This window comes from Balaenoptera borealis (assembly GCF_965194805.1).
Source record: "Balaenoptera borealis genome assembly, chromosome: 11".
NCBI classification, from domain to species: Eukaryota; Metazoa; Chordata; class Mammalia; order Artiodactyla; family Balaenopteridae; genus Balaenoptera; species Balaenoptera borealis.
Genome location: NC_138868.1, coordinates 26,066,064 through 26,089,147, shown reverse-complemented (window position 1 = coordinate 26,089,147; position 23,084 = coordinate 26,066,064). Strand labels below are relative to the sequence as shown.

General features: G+C 36.0%; 1 protein-coding gene across 4 annotated transcripts in view; it reads left to right on the top strand.

Moving 5' to 3' along the window:
* Positions 1-23,084, top strand: part of HIPK3 (homeodomain interacting protein kinase 3) — a 95,700-nt gene that overhangs the window by 55,585 nt on the left and 17,031 nt on the right. For all 4 annotated transcript variants that reach the window (XM_082343666.1, XM_082343667.1, XM_082343669.1 and 1 more), the window contains 2 exons: positions 11,980-12,103; positions 22,501-22,620. In XM_082343666.1, the coding sequence (XP_082199792.1) occupies positions 11,980-12,103; positions 22,501-22,620 (244 nt within the window). The remainder of the gene's footprint in view (positions 1-11,979; positions 12,104-22,500; positions 22,621-23,084) is intronic.

Here is a 23,084-nt window from a genome sequence, read left to right as displayed (position 1 = left end):
CATAAGGCATTGCATTCTTGTCTAAAATGGAAAATTTGGCTGATTTGAGAATAAAATGTAATTGAGTATGCAACCATGTGAAGAATAAATTTTATTTTGGGGGAAAAAAATGTTGTGGAGCTCTTCCAGATAAGGGGAACTAAAGAGACATGAGTCTGGGAGTTATTTATTTTTAAGAATTGTTTATTGTAAAAGAAGGCATTATTGAGACAATTGGCAAAATCTGAATAGTAGTATCACATTAATATTGATTTCCTTGTTTTGACGAATACGCTGTAACTATGTAAGAGGCTCCCCTTGTTTTTAGGAAGTAAACACTGAATGAAGTATTTAAGGGTAAAGGGATACAGCGTCTGCATCTTAACTGTCAAATGATTCATAAAAATCATATTTGTGTGTGTGTATAAAAGAGGATAATACAAATGTGGTAAAATGTTAACATTTGGCAAATCTGTTTAAGGGTGTATAAGAATTCTTTGTATTAGTTTTGTAACTTTTCTATAAATCTAAAAGTATGTCAACATAAAATGTTATAAGGAAAAAAGTATGAGAAAAGTAGTTATATCTTTGCTGAGTTAAGTGAAATTTAAGAATTACACCTTTAAGAAATGGCATGCTCCAGAGTGCCACCAGGTTGTGTAAGAGATCACTCACTTGGTGAGGGATCTAATCTACCTGCTTGTTAATGCATAGGTATGTGGTCTTATGATTAAATAACGCATTTGCAATAGTTCATAAAATAAAATGATCTATCTACATGGTGTTGAGGAGCTTGGATTTTCACTGAGACTGTGTAGGTTTGTTTATAAGCCCTCCCACTTGCTGAGAGAACTTGGAAAGTTACTTCTGTTCTTTAGTTTCCTCTTGGCTACAGTGGGATAATACAGTACCCACCTCAGAGGATTTTGTTAGAATTTAATGAGATAATGAATATAAAACACTTAGCACAGAATCTGATTCCTCATTAGAGCTCAATAAACATTTTTGTTATTTTCAGTAATTTTGCAGAATTGAGTCATTTACTGCAATTAAATAATTTTTTTGGTCTGATTTAGTTTAAATACACTGTATAGATTATGAACTTCTGTTGGCATCTACTGATGATACATTATGATTTTAAATATATCTCATGGTCAAATAAATTTGAGAAATCCTGTATTGTTTTGTACTTCCCTCCTAATCACCTGTAGAATAAAGATTACAGCATTTGTCTTATTACCTCATAGAATAAAATATTTGAAAGGGTTGTAAAATACAAATGCAACGCAGATGTAAAATATTAATAATATAGTCCATTTATATGATCTGTGATAATTAGACATTGACTTTTCTACATCCAGTAACATATAAACCAATATATAAAAAACAGACACTTTCAACCTCAGTTGCTGACATGTTTTTCCTTTATTTTCCAGATACTTTTCATATTCCCCTACCAAGCTTCTCTCTCTTGATATATGTTAATAACAATTTCCTCAGTTTTCTCTTCCATAAGATGGAATTTTGAGATCTTGTAACTGTTCTTGGTAGATAAAACATAAAATAAATAGGGCTGTCTGTAAATGAAATAAATTTCTGACTCCTACCTTTATAAAATATTAGCTATTGATCAGTCATAGATGTGCAAATTATTGATGTATACATCTTTTCGGTGTTGGGCTCTAAGCGATACATTTAGCATACTGGTAATGACTATTAAATCTTTGCTATCACCTATCCTCTACCTCTCAGGTTTTACATTTAATAGATTTTGAAGATATTTATTATTACTGCAGTTCTTTGTACTTGGCGCTTTGATCTGGAGGCGCTTTGATCTGGATCATTGTGCAGCATACTTAAAAGATTAAGTGGCCTTGCAATTAGGATATTTTTAATTGTGGTATTTTTAGTCTATGACTCAAGCTACATTTGAATGAGTGTCTATTCTAAGAGCCTGTACTTTGATTACATTTGAACACGTTAATGAATAGTTGCAGTTACAGTCATAAAAGCAATCTGTGCGAATATCCAGTATTCTGTAGCATTGTTATTGCCTACAGCAACAAGTTTCTTATCATGGTAAACACTCGTGACTTCAAAAAGTAAATATTTCTAGAAGTGATTGATTGGCTCTTTTGAAATTTATTCGCCTTTCTGAGAGTGTTGAAGTTTTGTTGGTTGCTTTAAAAAAGTACCATTCTGCAGGATATTTAAACGAGTGCTGATTAAGCTGGAAGTAAACTCCCTAGTATTTTTTAACAGTCATCCTTCTTTAAAGTTCCAGTTGTACAAATGTTCTTTCATATTTTCATAAATTGTAGTTGCATTATGATTTGGAAGATTCTTGGAGGTATTCCAGTTCCCCTGCTGTACTTAGAGGAGTCTCCTTCGTGATAGCCCCTGCAGACAGTGTAGAGCCTCTCAGGGATACTTCCAGTATTCCTTCTCTCCCAGCGTCAGAGATTCTCAGTAGGAAGTTGTTCCTGGTAATAAAAGGAAATAAAAAAATTGAGTTAACACTGATTATGTAGTTTGATGGTAATAATATTAGAAGAAAACACGAAATTCCTGTAAGATTTAGGTGACTGAAAAATTTTAAACATTGGTCTTTTGTTGTATTGTATGAGATGCTTGTTTTAGTAACAAGTATTATGGAAATGTATACTTCTCTCTCCTTTCCAGGTTGATTCCTCAGAGATAATTGCTGATAAAACTTGGGTGTGTATCCTTTGCTAGATTTGCTGTACTTGTATAAACACATGTTTATTAGTGCCTGCATTTTATAACCACTTTAGGTCTTTGCTGTCTTTTGCTAAGGGCTTTGCCTTGTAAGAATTTATTGAGTGCCTGACGTTATATTTATTAGTAATCACACCTACTGGATGGTCACATCTACTATTGAACTCATTTCCTTATTGCTTTTGTAAAAGGTTGTTGTAGTCATCTTTTGGAACACAGTATCTGCCAAAATAAGAGCCGTATTTTAACTGAGAAGTATCCAGCAGATGTCTGTGTATTTAACATGGAAGATTATTTATGGTTAAGATGAGTAAATGCTTAAAGATCAGGAAAAGGACTTAGTAAAATGTCAACTACAGTTCTATATCTCACATTTCCCGGTTAGTCTAAAAATCAAAGGTGATATGTTGAAAGAGAAAAGAACACATTAATGATAAGTATAGCATCTGAGTGGGAGGACTTCTAGTAAGATAAAAGTCTGATAGTTTTAGTAATCCTAGGAATTATTTATTTTAACACATAGTAGTTAAAGCATGGATCCTGAAGCCATAATACCTGGCTTTAAATCCCAGCTGCTTGTCACACTAGCTGTATGACCCTTAGGCAAGTTGCTTATCCTTGTGTCTGTTTCTTTATCTATTAAAAGGATTGGTATGAATATCAAATGGGTTAATATTTATAAAGTGCTTAGAGCATTGCCTGGTTCATAGTGCTAGGTAACTGCTTGATGTTACTGCTGTTATTATATTTATTTTAAAGGATTTACACAGAATGAAAAGTAGGTTTAAAAAATGGCAGTGAAATACTTTGATTGTCCTAGAAAGCTAAAGACCAGTTAGCCTCAAAAAAGGCACAGAACTATTAGAAAATATAGGTCAGTTAGTATTTTCTTATTCTGTGGAAAATAAAACTAGAACATAACTTTAATTGAATTGTTAAAAAATAGGTTCGGTGTCAATTTCTAGATTTTCTGTTAGTTTGGCTTTCTGTGTTTCTTTCAGTTACAAGATTTTATAATTGAGATGGTATGGTATAGAGAAAGGCTTTTGGAATAAGGCATTTGAAATCTCATTTCCATCACTTTCTGGGTAACTTCGGGTAGTGTATCAGTTATCTGTTGCTGTGTGACAACTCCAAAACTTAATTGCTTCAAAAACGATTTATTATTTCTCATGATTTTGTGGACTGACTGTACTCAGTTGAGGGGTTCTTCTGTTTTACGTGGAACATTTTGTTTACCAGCATTTTTGATCTCGGAACAGAACAACAATGCTGAAATCTGTTTTTAGAACATTTTATTTAAATGAGCTAATGTGTTAAAAGTTATTTCTGTGATGCCTGGCCATTGTTAAAACTCAGGAAATGGTGTTGATTTTTATTTAATAGTCAAAACAATTCAACTGTCCCAAATGTAAAGTGGCTAGCATGTAAAAAAAGTCTCTTGATCGATACTTGTTTGGCTCATGTGTTTGAGTTAACAAAGCTATTCACAGCAGAACTCTGACAGCTTCCACTGGTTGATCAATTCAGTGAACAAATTAATGAGTGAATGCCTACTATATGCCAGACAATGTTCTCAGTGCTGGGAATATAGCATTGAAAGAATTAAAGTTCTTTCCCTCATGGGTTTTATATTTAGTGGGGGAGGGGAAAACAGCTAATAAGCAAACATATATATCAGTTGGTGGCAAGTGCTATAGAGAACACTAAAGCAGGATAAAGGAGGAGAGGTAAGTATATGTGCTGGTGGGGGATTACCCTTCTGTTTAAGGTGGTCAGGGAAAGCCTTTCTAATAAGATCTTTGGGCAGAAACACAAAGTAAGAGTGAGGGGATCAAGTCCTGCTGTTCCCTCTGCCTGGAACCTTCTTCTAGATAAATGTAAAGGTTTTGAGGCAACAACTATGGTTAGAGACAGTAAGGAAGCCAGTGTAGGTGGATGAGAGCAAACAAATGAGATAATGGTGGGAAATACTAGATATAGCTGCGGGCTGAATCACGTATGACCTTGGAGGCCATTGTGAGGAACTTGACTTTACTGTGAGATGGGAAGAAGCTCTTGGGAGGTTTTGAGGAGAAGAGTGATGCGGTCTGACTTGTGTACTAAATGGATCACTCTGGCTGCTAAGTTGAGAGTAGATGGTAGAGGACGGGGCAGAAGCAAGAACGGTTGGGGAGCGTGCAACGAGAGATGCTGGTGGCTTGGACTGGGGTTGTAGCAGTAAAGGTAAAGCAGAATGGTCAAATTCTGGATCTATTTTGCAGATAAAGTCAATGGGATTTGCCGATAAATGCAGGAAGTGAGAGAAAGAGGAGAGTCAAATTTGATTCTCGCACAAATTATGGGCCTGAGAAACTAGGAGGATAGAGTTGTCATTCCTGAGGTGGGGAAGGCTGGAGGAGGAGTGGGTTGGAGGGAATTATGAACATGTTTTGAACATGTTCGGTTTGAGATATCTAGTAGACACTCAGTAAGAGATGTTGAGTAGACAGTTGGATACGTAAGTCTGGAGTTGGGGAGAGAAGTCTGGGTTGGAGATACACATTTGGGTTTTAAGAATAGAGGTGGTATTTAACACTGTGTGATTGGATGAGATCACCTAAGGGAAATGAATGTAGTTAGAGAAGATAGGCATCCAAAGACTGAGCCTTGGGGCACCCCAGAATTTAAAGGTTGTGGAAATACGATGGAACTGGAAAGGAATCTGAGAAGGGACTGCAGGTGAGGTAAAGAGAGCAGAGTGGTGTCCTGGCAGTCAGTTGCATACTGTTTAAAGCAGGAGAGCACAATCAACTGTGTCAAATGCTGCAAGTCAAATCAAGGATGTGGCAATGCAATGGCTGATGGTGACTTTGACAAGAGCTATTTTGGTGGAATGATGGGGAAATGAAAGCCTGATTAGAGTGAGTTCAAGAAAGGGGCAGAATTGGAGGCAGCTTTTCTTAACAGTGCTTTCAAGAAGGACTGGTGTAAGGGGGCATAGAGAAACGGGTGATGGCTGAAGGAGAGTATATAAACAAGAAAGTTTTTTCTTTTTCTTTTTTTTTTTCAAAATGGGAGCTATGGGATATATATATATATATATATATATATATATATATATATATGTAGAGAGAAGGAGGGAGAGGGAGAGAGAGGTTGGTGATGAGAGAGAGTGGGAAATTGGTGGAGTGATGTACTTCAGTAAGTGAGCATGGGTGCCTTAGATAGAAGCACTGACAGATGCAAGTGGGCTAGTAGATGTGGTGGCGAGAATGTGGAAGTTTCTTTCAAATCCCCCCCTGCCCCCAGTAAAGTTGGATGCAAGGACAGGAGTCAGGAGTGAGGATGAGGGAGGAGGTGATGGTTTGAGAAGAGAGGAGGTGTGAATTAGGACAGTGGGAGTATGAATAAATTAAGAGAATGTATATAATGTTTTACATTTTACATAGATTCTTTTACTTAGTCCTTTGGATAATTTTCAGAGCACGCTACATCAGTAAAACCCCATTTTAAAAATGAAAATACTAAGGCTCAGGTAAATTACTTGCTATTAGAGGGATTGCTAGGTGTCTGTTGAGTGTTTAAAATCTAGCTCTATTTAGATGATTTGCATTATTTGAAGTCAGTGCTTCCTTACCAGACTCCCAAGATTTGTCCTCCCAGAACATTCTGCAGAGATTTTTAAGTACCACTATAGCAAAACATTCTTATGAATGTTTTTACCCCAGAATTTACCCATGACCTGTGGTTGACCCCCAAATGAGAGATCACATGTTGTGCCATTCCATTTGTATGACATGTCCAGAACAGGCAGATCTAAAGAGACAAAAAAGACAAAAAAGAGACAAAAAAAAGAGAGATCTAAAGTGACAAAGTAGATTTGTGGTAGCCTAGAGATGGAGGAGTTTGGGAGAAATGGGGAGTGACTGGTAATGGATATAGGGTTTCTTTTGATGGTGATGAAAATGTTCTAAAATTGATTGCAGTAATGGTTGCATAATTCTGTGAATATACTAAAAATCATTGATTGTACCATTTGAATGGGTGAATTGTATGGTATGTGAATTATGTCTTAATAAAACTGTTATTAGAAGAAATGCCTTCTGCATCACCTACCTCAAGAGAAGACTGTTCTAATTTTATTATTTTTATCTTTATTGAGTTTACCATTTATTTACCTTTTCCAAGTTTGTGCTGCATTTCTCTGGTATCTTCTTATTGTCAAAAGCAGAGAGAAGCATGTAGCTATACACTTGTATGTAGAGGAGTATCATCAAGAGAAGCCTGGATAGCTGTACCTTTCATTTTTACTGAGTGACATTTCTGACAGAATCATCAGAATCTGGCCCTTAGTTTTGTCATTTCAGAAATTATTTGATCAGTGTCCTAGACTTGACCAGACCTGGGTTCTGTCACTAGATTCTCAAGAAACTGAAATATATCAGCATTATGCTAGTTGATTAACTTTAATGAGAAACGTTAGGCAGACTAAATAATCAAGTTGGCCTAAGCATTATATTCTCTGTATTTGAAAAAATAAGTTAGGAGTCATATTATGATCACTGTTTTCTTGATGGCCATGAAATCATCACATGAGTTCATAGTTTAATGGCATTTGCAGGGATAACCCAGGGCATCTTTCTCTTATAAGAATATAATTGTTCCTAGAACTTGACATATTGAGTTCCTGAACTGAGACATCCCTTTTCCTAACACGGCTGGGTTTCTCTGCCAGTAATTGAATTTTCAGCTTAAAAAAGTAAATAAAAATGAAATAAAGTAATGCCATTAATAGTTATCTTCTTTTCTGAGTGACGGTATTTCACTGTGTTCTTAATTGAACCATCTACTGCTAACATTCTTTTTGAGTTCTCTAGCAAAAGACCCACAAACCATTCAGAGTTCAGTTTACCCACTTAAAAAAAATTTTTTTTTAGCTTCCCCACTTTACCTGTATGTTATATCAGTGTTTCAAGGTTTTAGAAAAGTAAAAAAGGATTTGGTCTTAATGAATATTGATAAATTTTATTAAAGTCATATAGCAAAAAAAGGAAACATGGCATTTTATATGTAGATTGCCTTTGTTACCATATAACCTAAATTTTTGAGTTGGTTTGTGGATTTGACACTTGCCTTCTAATTGTGAGTTATTATTTATAGAGTGGTGAACAACAGGTTTAGTTATACTCTCGGTCCAGTGGACATGTTTAATGTGTGCCTTGCCTGTCTACAAAAGTACAAATGATATCTGTTCCCTGCTATATCCTTAGCACCACCACATTATAGGTGCTCAGAGGGGAGTTAAGTTAGATGAGAAAAGAAGTAGAAGAATTTCCTTTAGGTGTAGAACAAAAGATTTATTTTTAAGAGTGGTCCATAAATCAGAATTTCTGCTGTGGTCATTTATATACAAAAGTATATTTAGCCCAGAGGAATAATTTGAGAGCCAATTAAGATACAACCAGAAAACTAAGCATTATTCATTACTGACAGATGGATATATTATTCTTTAGTGCATAATTTGATTTTAAAAGTTTATTGTATTGTAAGACTGGCCAGCAGAGCTCTGACAGCTCTGGCAGTTTTCATCTAGACTGTAAATGCTTAACGGTATTGCTTTCCCACCTTTTTACATGTGATGATACATATAGAAAATATAATGTTTTATGGCATGCCACGGTAAACTGGAGAGAATTTAGGCACATTTGACTCAGACTTGGTAAAGGAATTTATTACATTTTCTTTATGATATGTAGTATTATAAAATAAAATACAAAAGCTTTTGGGAAGATAGTTGTGGCAGCCTTGGAATTGTGCCATTCGGATCCACTTCAAGAGAACCTCCTGTGAAGAGCGGTTAACTGACAGCTTCCAGCTGTTGTGCCTTTAGGTAATGCATCAGTGCTCAGAGAGGCCCCTTTGCTGCTGGGCTGCTCTCAGCCAGTGACCAAACACAGTGGGGGTCCTAGAGCTGCGCTGTTCTAGTTTGTTGGGGAACTAGCCTAGCAGATAATTTTTGCCTGGGGACTCCCCATTGACCCTGCCAAGATTTTCTCTTAACAGCACTCCTGTTGGAGGTTCTTTCCACCCAATTCTTCCTTTGCACCTCTTTCACAGGTGTCAGAACTGCTCAAGGTCTGAGGCTCTCTTCACCTATTCCTTCTTCCTCTCCCTGTGTATCTTTCAGAGACATTTTCCCCAAGAAATTTCTTGCATATCTTATCTGCTTCTCAGAGGATTTAAACTGATGCAATAATACATAATGAATTTGTATAAAACTTGCAGTTAAAATTCTTTCATTTTTTAAAATGAGAAAGTTGAGTTTGCTTCCATAAATACAACTTTTGAATCGTAGATTTTTATTTGAAGTGGTTTTATACAATTCCTAGTCAAGAGTTTGAAAAGATAACTCTATATTCTTGTCACTGTCAACTAGAAACTTGGCTCATTCATTAAATGGTAACAAATGGCAGAAGGAATTCATCACTCTTTGTCTAGTTGACAGAAACTCTTCTTAATTGTTAACCAGATTTCAAATAATTTTGGTCTCTTCAAGTTGAATATCCTAGATACTATCATTTTGTTAATTTTCTTTCATTACCAAATGCAGTGTTGAAGTTTTCTACAGTAGCCAATTTCAAGTCCCATGAATTTTTTATATTAATTATTTCAAAATAATCATAAAGCTCTTATACGCAGCTATAGCTCAGTCTTATTAATAAGTCTTTAGGATTCAAATTAGTACATGATTAAGTATCACTAGTGAATCTCATTTACTCCATACTTTTGAAACAGGCTGCCTTTTGCTTTGAACCTTTTAAAGTACAGATTAGTATATACCCTTTATAAACTCTTGTGTCCATTTCTCTTTCTTTCTGCCTAGACTTCTATTCTTTGAGGCCTAGTTCAAACCCACATTTCACACTGATGCTTTCTTTCCTTTGTGTGAATCAACCTGTGTTGGCATGACTTATCCGAGAAATGTTTACTGAGTGCATATTCTCTGCTATGTTCTGCGTATAAAATAGTGAACAAAAAAGGATAATATCTCTATATTGTGAATATATAAGATTGATAATTTAGTGTAACCTATTTTTTTATCTTTCTACAATACAGTTTAGCATTTGATTATAGCTGAATATAACTCATGTTTGTACATCTACACACTTACTGAGTTAAGTATTTCGTCAAAAGAATGAAGACCTTTTATAACTATGTTTTAAGGTTCTTTTATGCCTCGTAACATCTCCCCATGACACTTACTTGTTTTTCACAAGTACTTGTGCATTAAGAGTCTACTGAATCTTAAGTATTAATTATAGCAGAGGTGTTTAGGAGTAGAGAGTCACTGGACAGATCTCAAATCTATGGTAGAAAACAATTTGTTTATTATCCTTTGAACTTATTCTGATCAGAAGAGTTGAAGGGAGGAGATGGAATAGTTTTCCCATTGGGTTTAACTACTTGAGTCTAGTGCTTTGGTTCTCAACTTTGGCCATGTGTTGGAATCACCTGGGGAGCTTTAAAAACTACTGATGCCTACCTCCCATCCCCAGAGTTTCTGATTTAATTGGTATGGGGTGTGGCCAGGACAAAGGGATTGTAATGTGCAGCCAAGATTGAGAACCACCGCATTAGGAGAGAGTGACAATCAGCACTCTCAGTTAAAAAAAATTAGCAGAAGGCTTATTTTTTTTAACTGTATAAAATATACACTGAGAGATCCTGGGAACAGTGCCATCCCAATAGTAATGAGGACCCATAGCTCATTGAGGGAGTTCTGACTGGTCAAGTCTGGGAAAATTAGAGCATCAAAATAAGTAATTATAGTAATGGATTATAACCCATTGAATAAAATAGGAATCCATTATACTTACGTAGGTAAATAAATGAATAAATTGAAATTGGATTATTTGTACAGTCTCAAATTGAAACTCCACAAAATACTTCATTACAGAGGGGAAAGGAGAAACTTGATAGTGGAGAAATCTAGCAGATACCATGTTAAGTAGTCAAAGTGAATATTATCAGTAGTGGAGCAAATCAAAATTTTGTACCACCTGATAGCATATAATGAGAAAAAAACCCCATCACTTTTTAAACATTTCTCCCAAAGATCTATAACCCTCGTCTAATTACAAGAAAACATCAGAGAGACCCATACTGAGGGACATTTAACAAATAACTGGCCTGTAATATCTTATGCCAGGGTCATAGCAATCAAGGAAAAACGTGAGGGACTATTCCACATTGGAAAAGACTGAAAGAGATATGACAGCTAAATGCAGTGCATGATTCAGAATTGGATTCTTTCTCATAAAGGACGTTATCAGTGTAATTGGCCAATCTCGCAGTCCAAGGCTTAGATGGTGGAGATGTATCAGTATTTGTTTCCTGATTTTGATGATTGTATTGTGATTATGTAGGAGAATATTCTTGTTTGTAGGAAATACGAAGCATGCCATTATTTGGCAAATTACTCTGAAGTGGGTTAGGAGAAAGTATTTATTGTACTGTTCTTATAACTTCTCTGTAAGTTTGAGACTGTGCAGGATAACTATGATTGTATGACTTTGGATTTAGAGAACTCTTAGAATGTTAATTTTCTTATGGAAAAGTCATGTGAAGTAGCAAGATAATTTATCGGGGAATTGTATCTTTCATGAAATAATTTTCCAAATAATCAAAGCTCTTCAAGTGCTAAAATGCTTTTTTAACTGTTTTGATGTATCCTGTACTTTTCTTCCTTTTAAGGCTGAATATATTGAACTTGGTTTTATCTGTTTTGGATAACAAATAGCCCAGTTTTTATTATTATCTTCTGAAGTAATACCCACGTCTAGATCCATGGTTAGCCTTTGGGGTTTTGTTTTGTTTGGTTTGGGTCTTATATTCCGGTGTCTGGCTTTAAGTTCTGTTGGTGTCATGGTGCATGTATTTTTAATTTGTCAGTTCTCTTTCTAGTGTGTTATTTCTAATCTCCTGTAGTCTCAAAAACAAGATCTATGCTTTTCCTTTTTTTACTGTCATGTTAGTAAAACTCGAATTAAGTATAGATATTTTATCATAGCAATGTTGTACTCATAGCACCCCTTGAAGTTTAATTCAGGATTATGGCTAGGTTTCAACAAGTTCTGAAAAATGAAGACTTACTATAAATAGTAGATGATTTCGCTCTCATTTTACAGACTTCTCTTAGAATATCAGATGAATCGGATAATTTTAAAAGAAAACTGCTCTGATTGATTGATTGATTATTATTATTTTTTTAAATTTCAGAGCTCCAGAGATTATATTGGGGTTGCCATTTTGTGAAGCCATAGACATGTGGTCACTGGGATGCGTGATTGCAGAATTATTCCTTGGATGGCCTCTCTACCCAGGAGCCTTGGAGTATGACCAGGTAGGTAATAGAACTGTCGTGATAACCCAGTAGAATTGGTAGAATGTAAAGAAAAATAATAGACTTACAGGAATGCATTTTCCCAGGTATACAATACATGTGAGACTCTTTTTAGAATAAATTGGCAAAACCTGGGATCTAACGGAATTTAAATTCAGGATCTCAAAACAGAACTTGATTTTTAAAGTGTTTTCATAAACAAGGGTATAATCCACAGGCCTGAAAACCTTTTGGGAGAATTTTTTTGGTACCATTTTTATATTATAGATATATAAAGGGCTGGACTGTGTCCATTTAAATGATAGTGCTTTGCTTGGGTGACAGACATCACTTGGGTGATGACGGCTGAAATGTCAGCCTCTCCCAAGGAATAAAAGTCATCATAGCTGCTGGTCTTGAACCAACAACCTTTACTGGTGGTCTTAAGTACCTCAGTCACCCTAACCCTCTTTAGTATTTTTAGCTGTTTTTGGTGGTGCTAAAAGTCTAGCTTAACATTATTGAAATGACTCTCAGTAGAATCCAGCAAATCACCTCATTACACACTTTTCATGGTAGTTTTCAGGTGTGTTCATTAGTCTCTCTAAGCTACTAGATAATGTTGTTTGCTATTTACTTGGTTTTTAATATCAAGATTCTTTTTTGGGTAATTGTTACCTTCTTCACTATTATTTGAAAGTTTCATAGCATCTCCCTTATTAGAGAGATATATACTCAACTCATATTTTAGTAGAAAATGTTAGTCAGAATTAACAGTGGTTACATATATTTTGTCTGGCTTGTATTTTTATTTAAATGATATACTATTTAACTTTTAAACATGAAAAAAATAGAAAACAGAACATTTTAAAGCACACATAACTTGTAGCAAAATGCCTGATTTTAGCTTTCTATATAAAAGGGGATATGAGAGGTAATTTAGTGACTTAAATGTTGCTGAGATGACCCTAAAAGTCATTTAATATTAATTATTAGGTTAGATGTTATCATTAACTTTAATCTTATCCTCTTCCAATGACTTTCTACCCATAAAATTTCTTTTAGGCCAGGTTTTTTTTAAATATTCTCTACTTTCCCCCTCCATGTTCAGCATACCTCTTAAAAGACCACTTCCATAAAAATTTCCGTACATTCTAGCTTCCTTCATCTTTTTACCCAATCATTAACTTCGATGCAGGTGCCAAACTGTTACTAGTTTTGAAAGAGTTAGTGATCTAGTTGGAGAGTCCCATAATCCCTTAGCTGCTGAAGTACTGAGGTACCTGTCAAATTCTAGAAATATACCTTTGGCTTCGTGGACCACAATTTATGACATGCATAGTACTCTGGGGCAGGACACCATCTAGTGGCAACATAAAGGTCAGTTTGCTGTTGTACTCTGGATTTGGACTTCACAGTTATAGTGTTGGACAACTAATGTTGATACTGAAAAGGACCCTACAGATTATCTAGTTACTACCCCTTCACATTTATAAAGGAGAAAACTGAGGCCTGGAAAAATGAAATGACTTGTCAAATGTTACAATGGTAATTTAACACAAAGTCCTGACCAAAGCTCAGTTTTTCTAAAATCTATAACAGATTTTTTTTTTTTTAAACTGGGAGGTGTTATCTGATCCAGATCAACAATATTTTCAGAATGTATATTACTTTAATTCCAAAAGGGTACAGTAATTGAAAAAAGTTATTAGCATACAGCATAAATAGCCACACAGTTATCAATTCAGTGTTTTAAAAGGTATTTTCCAAGATATATGAATGCAAACGAATAGGAGTGATGTGTTTTTTGGTTCCAGTCTTGGACTTCATACTCATTTTCAAATATGATGCTTGCTGTATAGGTTTTGATAAATGTCTGTTTTCAAGATAAGGGCTATCCCTTTATTCCTAATTTTAAGGTTTTTTTAAAATCCTAAATTGGTTTTGGACTCTGAAATGCTTTTGTGCATCTATTAAAATATTCACGAGTGGGGTTTTTTGGGGTTGTTTTTTTACTTTAGTCTATTTATGTGGTTGAATTTCATAAAATTTCCTCAACTCCCTGGATTGTGATCAACTAATTAGGATGTGAAAGGGCATGCCTCTGTCTGTTATCTGTTTCCTATTCTGGGCATCAGCTGCCATGATATACTTGGATACCCAATTGGGGTGTTGTTGCTATTTTATTTTTTTAACTTATTTTTTGCCTTACAGTGGCAGTACAGTGGGCAATAGTAGTAACATTACTAATTAATACTTATCGAGCTCTTTTGTGTGCCTGGAACTGTCAACACTTTAACTCATTTAATGTTCACAACAACCCTATGAAGTTTTATAGATGAGAAAGCTGAGGTGTGGGGAAGTTTAATAAGCTTGCCCAATAGTCTAACACGGGCAGTCTGAATTTAGAAGCTATGCTATTAGCAGTAGACCACCTCTACACTACTTCATGGATAATGATACTTTCAAGACACTAAAAGAGTCCAGCTGAACCCTGCCCTAGTCTGCCCTAGCTCCCTGGCACTGGCCCTCTTCCAGACTCCACCTCTACCCTACTACCACTGTCAATCTGCTATTGCTTGAAGAGGGTTTTCACAGTCTGTATATTAGTTATTCAGATTCATCAACCTCCATTGTTACTCTGTCTCCAAATTTGAGTTCTAGGGAAGGAGCCAGCAGCCTATGCTAGTTTATCGTTTTGTCCTGTGATAACTTTTTATTTTTAATCAGTCATCAATTTTATACACATCAGTGTATACATGTCAATCCCAATTGCCCAATTCAGCACATCCCCACCCCACCGCGGCTTTCCCCCCTTGGTGTCCATACGTTTGTTCTCTACATCTGTGTCTCAACTTCTGCCCTCTAAACCGGTTAATCTGTACCATTTTTCTAAGTTCCACATACATGCGTTAATATACGATATTTGTTTTTCTCTTTCTGACTTACTTCACTCTGTATGACAGTCTCTAGATCCATCCACGTCTCAACAAATGACTCAGTTTCATTCCTTTTTACGGCTGAGTAATATTCCATTGTATATATGTACCACATCTTCTTTATCCATTCGTCTGTCGATGGGCATTTAGGTTGCTTCCAGGACCTGGCTATTGTAAATAGTGCTGCAATGAACATTGGGGTGCATGTGTCTTTTTGAATTACGGTTTTCTCTGGGTATATGCCCAGTAGTGGGATTGCTGGATCATATGGTAATTCTATTTTTAGTTTTTTAAGGAACCTCCATATTGTTCTCCATAGTGGCTGTATCAATTTACATTCCCACCAACAGTGCAAGAGGGTTCCCTTTTCTCCACACCCTCTCCAGCATTTGTTGTTTGTAGATTTTCTGATGATGCCCATTCTAACTGGTGTGAGGTGATACCTCATTGTAGTTTTGATTTGCATTTCTCTAATGATAAGTGATGTTGAGTGTCCTTTCATGTGTCTGATGGCAATCTGTATATCTTCTTTGGAGAAATGTCTATTTAGGTCTTCTGCCCATTTTTGGATTGGGTTGTTTGTTTTTTTGATATTGAGCTGCATGAGCTGCTTGTAAATTTTGCAGATTAATCCTTTGTCAGTTGCTTCATTTGCAAATATTTTCTCCCATTCTGAGGGTTGTCTTTTCGTCTTGTTTATGGTTTCCTTTGCTGTGCAAAAGCTTTGAAGTTTCGTTAGATCCCATTTGTTTATTTTTGTTTTTATTTCCATTACTCTAGGAGGTGGATCAAAAAAGGTCTTGCTGTGATTTATGTCAAAGAGTGTTCTTCCTATGTTTTCCTCTAAGAGTTTTATAGTGTCCGATCTTACATTTAGTTCTTGAATCCATTTTGAGTTTATTTTTGTGTATGGTGTTAGGGAGTATTCTAATTTCATTCTTTTACATGTAGCTGTCCAGTTTTCCCAGCACCACTTATTGAAGAAACTGTCTTTTCTCCATTGTATATCTTTGCCTCCTTTGTCATAGATTAGTTGACCATAGGTGCGTGTGTTTATCTCTGGGCTTTCGATCTTGTTCCATTGATCTATGTTTCTGTTTTTGTGCCAGTACCATATTGTCTTGATTACCGTAGCTTTGTAGCATGGTCTGAAGTCAGGGAATCTTGATTCCTCCAGCTCCGTTTTTTCCCCTCAAAACTGCTTTGGCTATTCGGGGTCTTTGGTGTCTCCATACAAATTTTAAGATGATTTGTTCTAGTTCCGTAAAAAATGCCATTGGTAATTTGATAGGGATTGCATTGAATCTGTAGATTGCTTTGGGTAGTATAGTCATTTTCACAATATTGATTCTTCCAATCCAAGAACATCCATATGTTGGTATCATCTTTAATTTCTTTCATCAGTGTCTTATAGTTTTCTGCATACAGGTCTTTTGTCTCCCTAGGTAGGTTTATTTCTAGGTATTTTATTCTTTTTGTTGCAATGGTAAATGGGAGTGTTTCCATAATTTCTCTTTCAGATTTTTCATCATTAGTGTATAGGAATGCAAGAGATTTCTGTGCATTAATTTTGTGTCCTGCAACTTTACCAAATTCATTGATTAGCTCTAGTAGTTTTCTGGTGGCATTTTTAGGATTCTCTATGTATAGTATCATGTCATCTGCAAACAGTGACAGTTTTACTTCTTCTTTTCCAATTTGTATTCCTTTTATTTCTTTTTCTTCTCTGATTGCCGTGGCTAGGACTTCCAAAACTATGTTGAATAATAGTGGTGAGAGTGGACATCCTTGTCTCGTTCCTGATCTTAGAGGAAATGCTTTCAGTTTTTCACCATTGAGAATGATGTTTGCTGTGGGTTTGTTGTATATGGCCTTTATTATGTTGAGTTAGGTTCCCTCTGTGTCCACTTTCTGGAGAGTTTTTATCATAAATGGGTGTTGAATTTTGTCAAAGGCTTTTTCTGCATCTATTGAGATGATCATACGGTTTTTATTCTTCAATTTGTTAATATGGTGTATCCCATTGATTGATTTGTGTATACTGAAGAATCCTTGCATCCCTGGGATAAATCCCACTTGATCATGGTGTATGATCCTTTTAATGTGTTGTTGGATTCTGTTTGCTAGTATTTTGTTGAGGATTTTTGCATCTATATTCATCAGTGATATTGGTCTGTAATTTTCTTTTTTTGTAGTATCTTTGTCTGGTTTTGGTATCAGGGTGATGGTGGCCTCATAGAATGAGTTTGGGAGTGTTCCTTCCTCTGCAGTTTTTTGGAAGAGTTTGAGAAGGATGGGTGTTAGCTCTTCTCTAAACGTTTGATAGAATTCACCTGTGAAGCCATCTGGTCCTGGATTTCTGTTTGTTGGAAGATTTTTAATCACAGTTTCAATTTCATTACTTGTGATTGGTCTGTTCATATTTTCTGTTTCTTCCTGGTTCCGTCTTGGAAGGTTATACCTTTCTAAGAATTTCTCCATTTCTTCCAGGTTGTCCATTTTATTGGCATAGAGTTGCTTGTAGTAGTCTCTTAGGATGCTTTGTATTTCTGTGGTGTCTGTTGTAACTTCTCCTTTTTCATTTCTAATTTTATTGATTTGAGTCTTCTCCCTCTTTTTCTTGATGAGTCTGGCTAATGGCTTATCAATTTTGTTTATTTTCTCAAAGAACCAGCTTTTAGTTTTATTGATCTTTGCTATTGTTTTCTTTGTTTCTATTTCATTTATTTCCGCTCTGATCTTTATGATTTCTTTCCTTCTGCTAACTTTGGGTTTTGTTTGTTCTTCTTTCTCTTGTTCCTTTAGGTGTAAGGTTAGATTGTTTACTTGAGATTGTTCTTGTTTCTTGAGGTAGGCTTGTATAGCTATAAACTTCCCTCTTAGAACTGCTTTTGCTGCATCCCATAGGTTTTGGCTCGTCGTGCTTTCATTGTCATTTGTCTCTAGGTATTTTTTGATTTCCTCTTTGATTTCTTCAGTGATCTCTTGGTTATTTAGTAACGTATTGTTTAGCCTCCATGTGTTTGTGTTTTTTACGTATTTTTCCCTGTAATTCATTTCTAATCTCATAGCATTGTGGTCAGAAAAGATGCTTGATATGATTTCAACTTTCTTAAATTTACTGAGGCTTGATTTGTGACCCAAGATGTGATCTATCCTGGAGAATGTTCTGTGCGCACTTGAGAAGAAAGTGTAATCTGCTGTTTTTGGATGGAATGTCCTATAAATATCAATTAAATCTACTGTCTCATTAGTGCTTTATGTATTTGATTTGACTTATATTTGCTGGGAAATATCAGTAACATTCTAGGAAATAAAATAATATTTTTATGGATGAATGGACAGTATTTACTTGGTAAATGTTGTTTGCTCTTGAAAAATGTTTGTTAGAGTTTAGGTAGAATCTTATCCAGAACAGCTGAAAGCCTGAATTTATATTCAAATTTTATTATACTTGGTAATATCAAATTATATCTTATGTAAGAAGAATAAAGCTCACTCCAGGGGTGGGGGTGGGAATCTTCAAAGAATTCTATTTTGTCAAGCTATTCAGGTCTCAAAGAGACCTTCTCAAGTTGACTCAAGGAAGAGTTCATTTATTTATGTGTGGACTGTCCAAAAATCTAAGAATGAGCTTTATTATGACTCGATTTTGTGAAGTCTGGAGTTGAAGGTGCTTTTAAATTTTTTATTTTTTACTTATTTATTATGTTTTATTTTTGGCTGTGTTGGGTCTTCGTTTCTGTGTGAGGGCTTTCTCCAGTTGCGGCGAGTGGGGGCCACTCTTCATCGCGGTGCACGGGCCTCTCACTTTCGCGGCCTCTCTTGTTGCGGAGCACAGGCTCCAGACGCTCAGGCTCAGTAGTTGTGGCTCACGGGCCCAGTTGCTCCGCGGCATGTGGGATCTTCCCAGACCAGGGCTCGAACCCGTGTGCCCTGCATTGGCAGGCAGACTCTCAACCACTGCACCACCAGGGAAGCCCTGAAGGTGCTTTTAGATTCAAGGCAACACTTAGAGAAATTAATAGGCTTTGGTAGAATTTCACTCTGGGGCTCGATCTTAAGTGTAACTTAGCTGCTCTTTAAGTGCTTTTATCTGTTCTGATTCTAACTTGCTACTCAGAATTTCTGCTCATTCTTAACTCTGGTTATGTTAACATGGTCATCAAACTCTAGCTCTGCCTTATAACTCTTCAGCTCATCCTCCAACAGTATCTGGAATTTCTTAGTTTGCGTTTCCGACACTGTAAATCTGATTTGCTTAGCTTAATTCTAGTTGAGTTCACAAGGCAAATTTATGAATTAATTGCTTCTAGGTCAGGTCTGCACCCTTCATCCACTGGAGACAGGAGGGGCATACAGATGGACCAAGTTCTTTTCAAATGACTGGCAGGCATTACGACCAAAAATAAACTTGGCAGGTTCATTTGCCATTTTGTTTTTTCAGTGCCATCTCAACTTCTTAGGTATATTAATTACTCTATTGTATTCTCTTAGCACTTTGTTTTCTTCTTTATAATGGCATTTCCTAGTTTAATTGCAGATTATGTGCTTAAATATTTATTCTACTGAATTTTTTGAATAAATTTTGAAGGTTGGCAACATATTTTATTGTTCTGCATAGCTTTAGCATCTGACACATAATAAATGCCCTGTGTATGTTTGTTGAAATTGAATTGTTGAGCACCTTTCTTACCATCTGTGATACTCTGATGCAACATCGAGGTACTAAGCTCTTAGTACTTTTCATTTTCTGTTTGCATAAAACAGGGAACTCAGGCACTTGGGGGATGTGGGGTGAGCGGGAGGTACTGCACTTTAATGTAATGAAACTAATTTGTAAGGTGGAGATTTTAGTTATCATTTCATGTAAAATTGGGGATACAAATATGCATGAACATAGACTCTGTTGTTAGGAGGGGCATAGTCTAGCAGGGAAGACTGACATGTAAAAATAATTGTAATGTAGTGTTATAAATGCAGTAAAATTGTTATGTTCTAGGTGTGATGGTAGCACAGAGGAAGGTGATTGCCTCTGTTTTGGATGGTTAGGCCTAGCTTTACAGAGGAGAAGTTCTTGAATTGAGTCTTGAAGGAGGAACAGTAAAATTTGCCACATGGATTTGGTGAAGTGGCAGGGAGGGGAGTAAGGAGGGAGAGGAACAGGGATGTTGATAAGTAGGGGTTAGAGAGCAATCTAGGAAAGAGAAACTAACCCATGCAAGGTTTAGCAGGTGCTAGAGGGGGCTGGAGTACAGGAGCATGTAAAGAGCCCGGAAGAGAGAAAGCTGGAGGGCCTGTGTGCCATGTTTAGAGATTTGGAATCCATCCTGTAGGCAGTAAAGTAATTTTATACAGTGGAGTAATAATCAGATTTGCATTTTATTAAAATGGCTGTTAGCAATTTCTTGTTCTTAGCAATGTGAATAATGAATTGGGAGTGAGTGGATGGGGTCATTAGGGAGGCAGGTAGACTAATTAGGAGGCTTGTGAGATTGTATAACTCAGAATTGAAGAAGACCTGAAAGAGGAATGGAGAGGAGAGACAGTTATGAAAAATACTAATGAGGTAAAATTGTTACGGTTTTGGATGTTGGGTGATGAGGGCGAGGTAATTGTTGGGCATAAATTTCAGGTTTCTGATTCGGGTGGTTGGTGGTGGTCTCCAAAGGGGGAAATACATGAGGATTAACAGGTTTAAGGAAAATCAGTTTAGAATATGTTCACTTCGAGGTACCTGAAGGCCTGCCAGATGGAGAGTATCAGCAAGCAGTTGGATCTACAGCTCCAGAGCTAGAGATAAATATTTAGACATAGAATTAGAGATAAAACTATGGGCACATGGGGCTGGTAGAGGGAAAGAAGATAGATAAAACTCTAGAATGCAATGCCATATAACAAATGGAGGAAGGCAATTAAAGAGTGCCAAGAAGTAGGAAGAGAAATAGAAAAGAATGGAACAGAGTTTTCAAGTTATTCACTTGAAAATAGCCAATAGCGTTGAAGTAAGATAAGGATTAATATGGGACTATTAAATGTGTCAGTTAATAACAGGACAGTATCATTTCGTGAGAGTAATAGTAAAATTCCAATTGTTGTGTGTTGAGGTTAGAATGGAAAGTAAAATATAGACCACTATTTTAAGGCTTTTAACTGAATGAGAAAAGTGTTTTAAATAGTTAAGGGAGTTTTTTGGGTTTTTTTGTTGTTTTTAGGCTGGAAGATATTAAACATTTTTGTAGATAGAGGGCAAAAATCTCATACAGAGGAAGAAATACAAGATGCAGGAGAGGATGGACTAGTTGTACTTGAAGTTTAAAAAAAGAATCCTGTGTTCTCAAACACAATTTCAAGGGGTTAAGCCTCTGTTTATTCCCTGTGCTGCCCAGTTGTTGATCTGGGGAACAGATATTTGAGGGCCAACTATGTACCAGACACTGTCATGGGTGTACGTGTAAGAAAACAAAACAAAGTTCTTCCCTTCATGAAACTTAGATTCTACTGCAGAATGGGTAAGAAAATACAAAGTAAATGTACAGAATATCAGATGATAAAAAGCACAGTAGAGAAAAATACAACAGAATAAGTAGAGATAGGGGTACTGAGCAGGGGAGAGCTTGTTCGTATTTATTAGTGGGGCATGAAAGGCCTCATGAATAAAGTCACATTTGAGCTGAGAGCTGAAGGAAGTGAAGCACTAGCCATACAGATGTCTGGGGGAACAGTGTTCAAACAGAAGGATGTTAAGTTCAGAGACCCTGAGGCTGGAGCTTTTCAATGTCCTCCTGAGAGAGCTCATCTACACCTGTGTCCTCCTCTACTGACTCAAGCACACATATGCTAGTGACATAGACGCATCCCCTCCAATGCTCCTATAACCCTAATTCACCACGTCAGCTTGTCACTAAGTCAAGTAACTTGTCAGTTGCCTGTGTAGATTTCTCCAGTTTCTCCAGTGGTTTCCCAGTATTACCTCTCGGAGTAAAATCCAGACTTCTTAACCTACTGATAAAGCCCTTTGCCTGCTAGATCAATTTCGTCTCTTGCCATTTCTCCCTTAGTGAACTTCAGTCTCTGAATGTGTGGATGTATTCTTTTTATTTTCCATATTTACTCATATTATAACCTTAGCATAAATCATAACAATTCAGATTTTTTCCCATTCCTTCAGGGCTAACAAACTGTTCTTTTTGACCCAACTTGAGCATCACCTCATCTGGAACTTTATATGACTACAATTATTTTATGTGTCTCTTCTTTGCCTTTCCATAAGGCATGTATTTATTATACCTGTATTATATCAATATATATTACACTGTATTATAATTGCTTATTTACTTCTATGTTCCCCACTAGACTGATTTCTTAGGGCACACACTGTACCTCATTTAACTCTTGACCTAACATCTAGCTTAGTGTCTGATATAGTTATTCAATAAATATCTTAATGACTCTTCTGTTTTGTAAATTATTTTTCAGATTCGATACATTTCTCAGACTCAAGGTTTACCAGGAGAACAGTTGTTAAATGTGGGTACAAAATCCACAAGATTTTTTTGCAGAGAAACAGATATCTCTCATTCTGGTTGGAGATTAAAGGTAATTCATTAAAAAAAATATTTAGAAAAACATTTTCTAAGATGCCTCATGTTCACAGATAATACACTCTGTGCCTATTTTTCTTTCATTGCACTTTTTTCTTCTTTTGAATTCTCATTTTTGACAGTCCCCCTCCCCACCCCCCCTTTTAACGAGGAGAGTCCTTTCTGAATACCTTAGCTCATTCTCTAACCTGGCAACACAATTATTAACTCATTTTAAATAGTTAAAAAAATTTTTATGTGTATCATTTTGTGTTTATCTTCCCTACCCAGTTCTACATTTATTAAGCTTTATAGGACAGGGATTGAATCTAACCACTTACTACATAACCCAAGTACCTAATTTATTCCTAGGATTAGTAAATCTTTAATGATTAACTTTAGTTATTTTGTTAAGGAAATTTATCTATATGTGTAATATTTTTTGATCTGAACCTGAACTTCTCATTTTTTGTATACTTC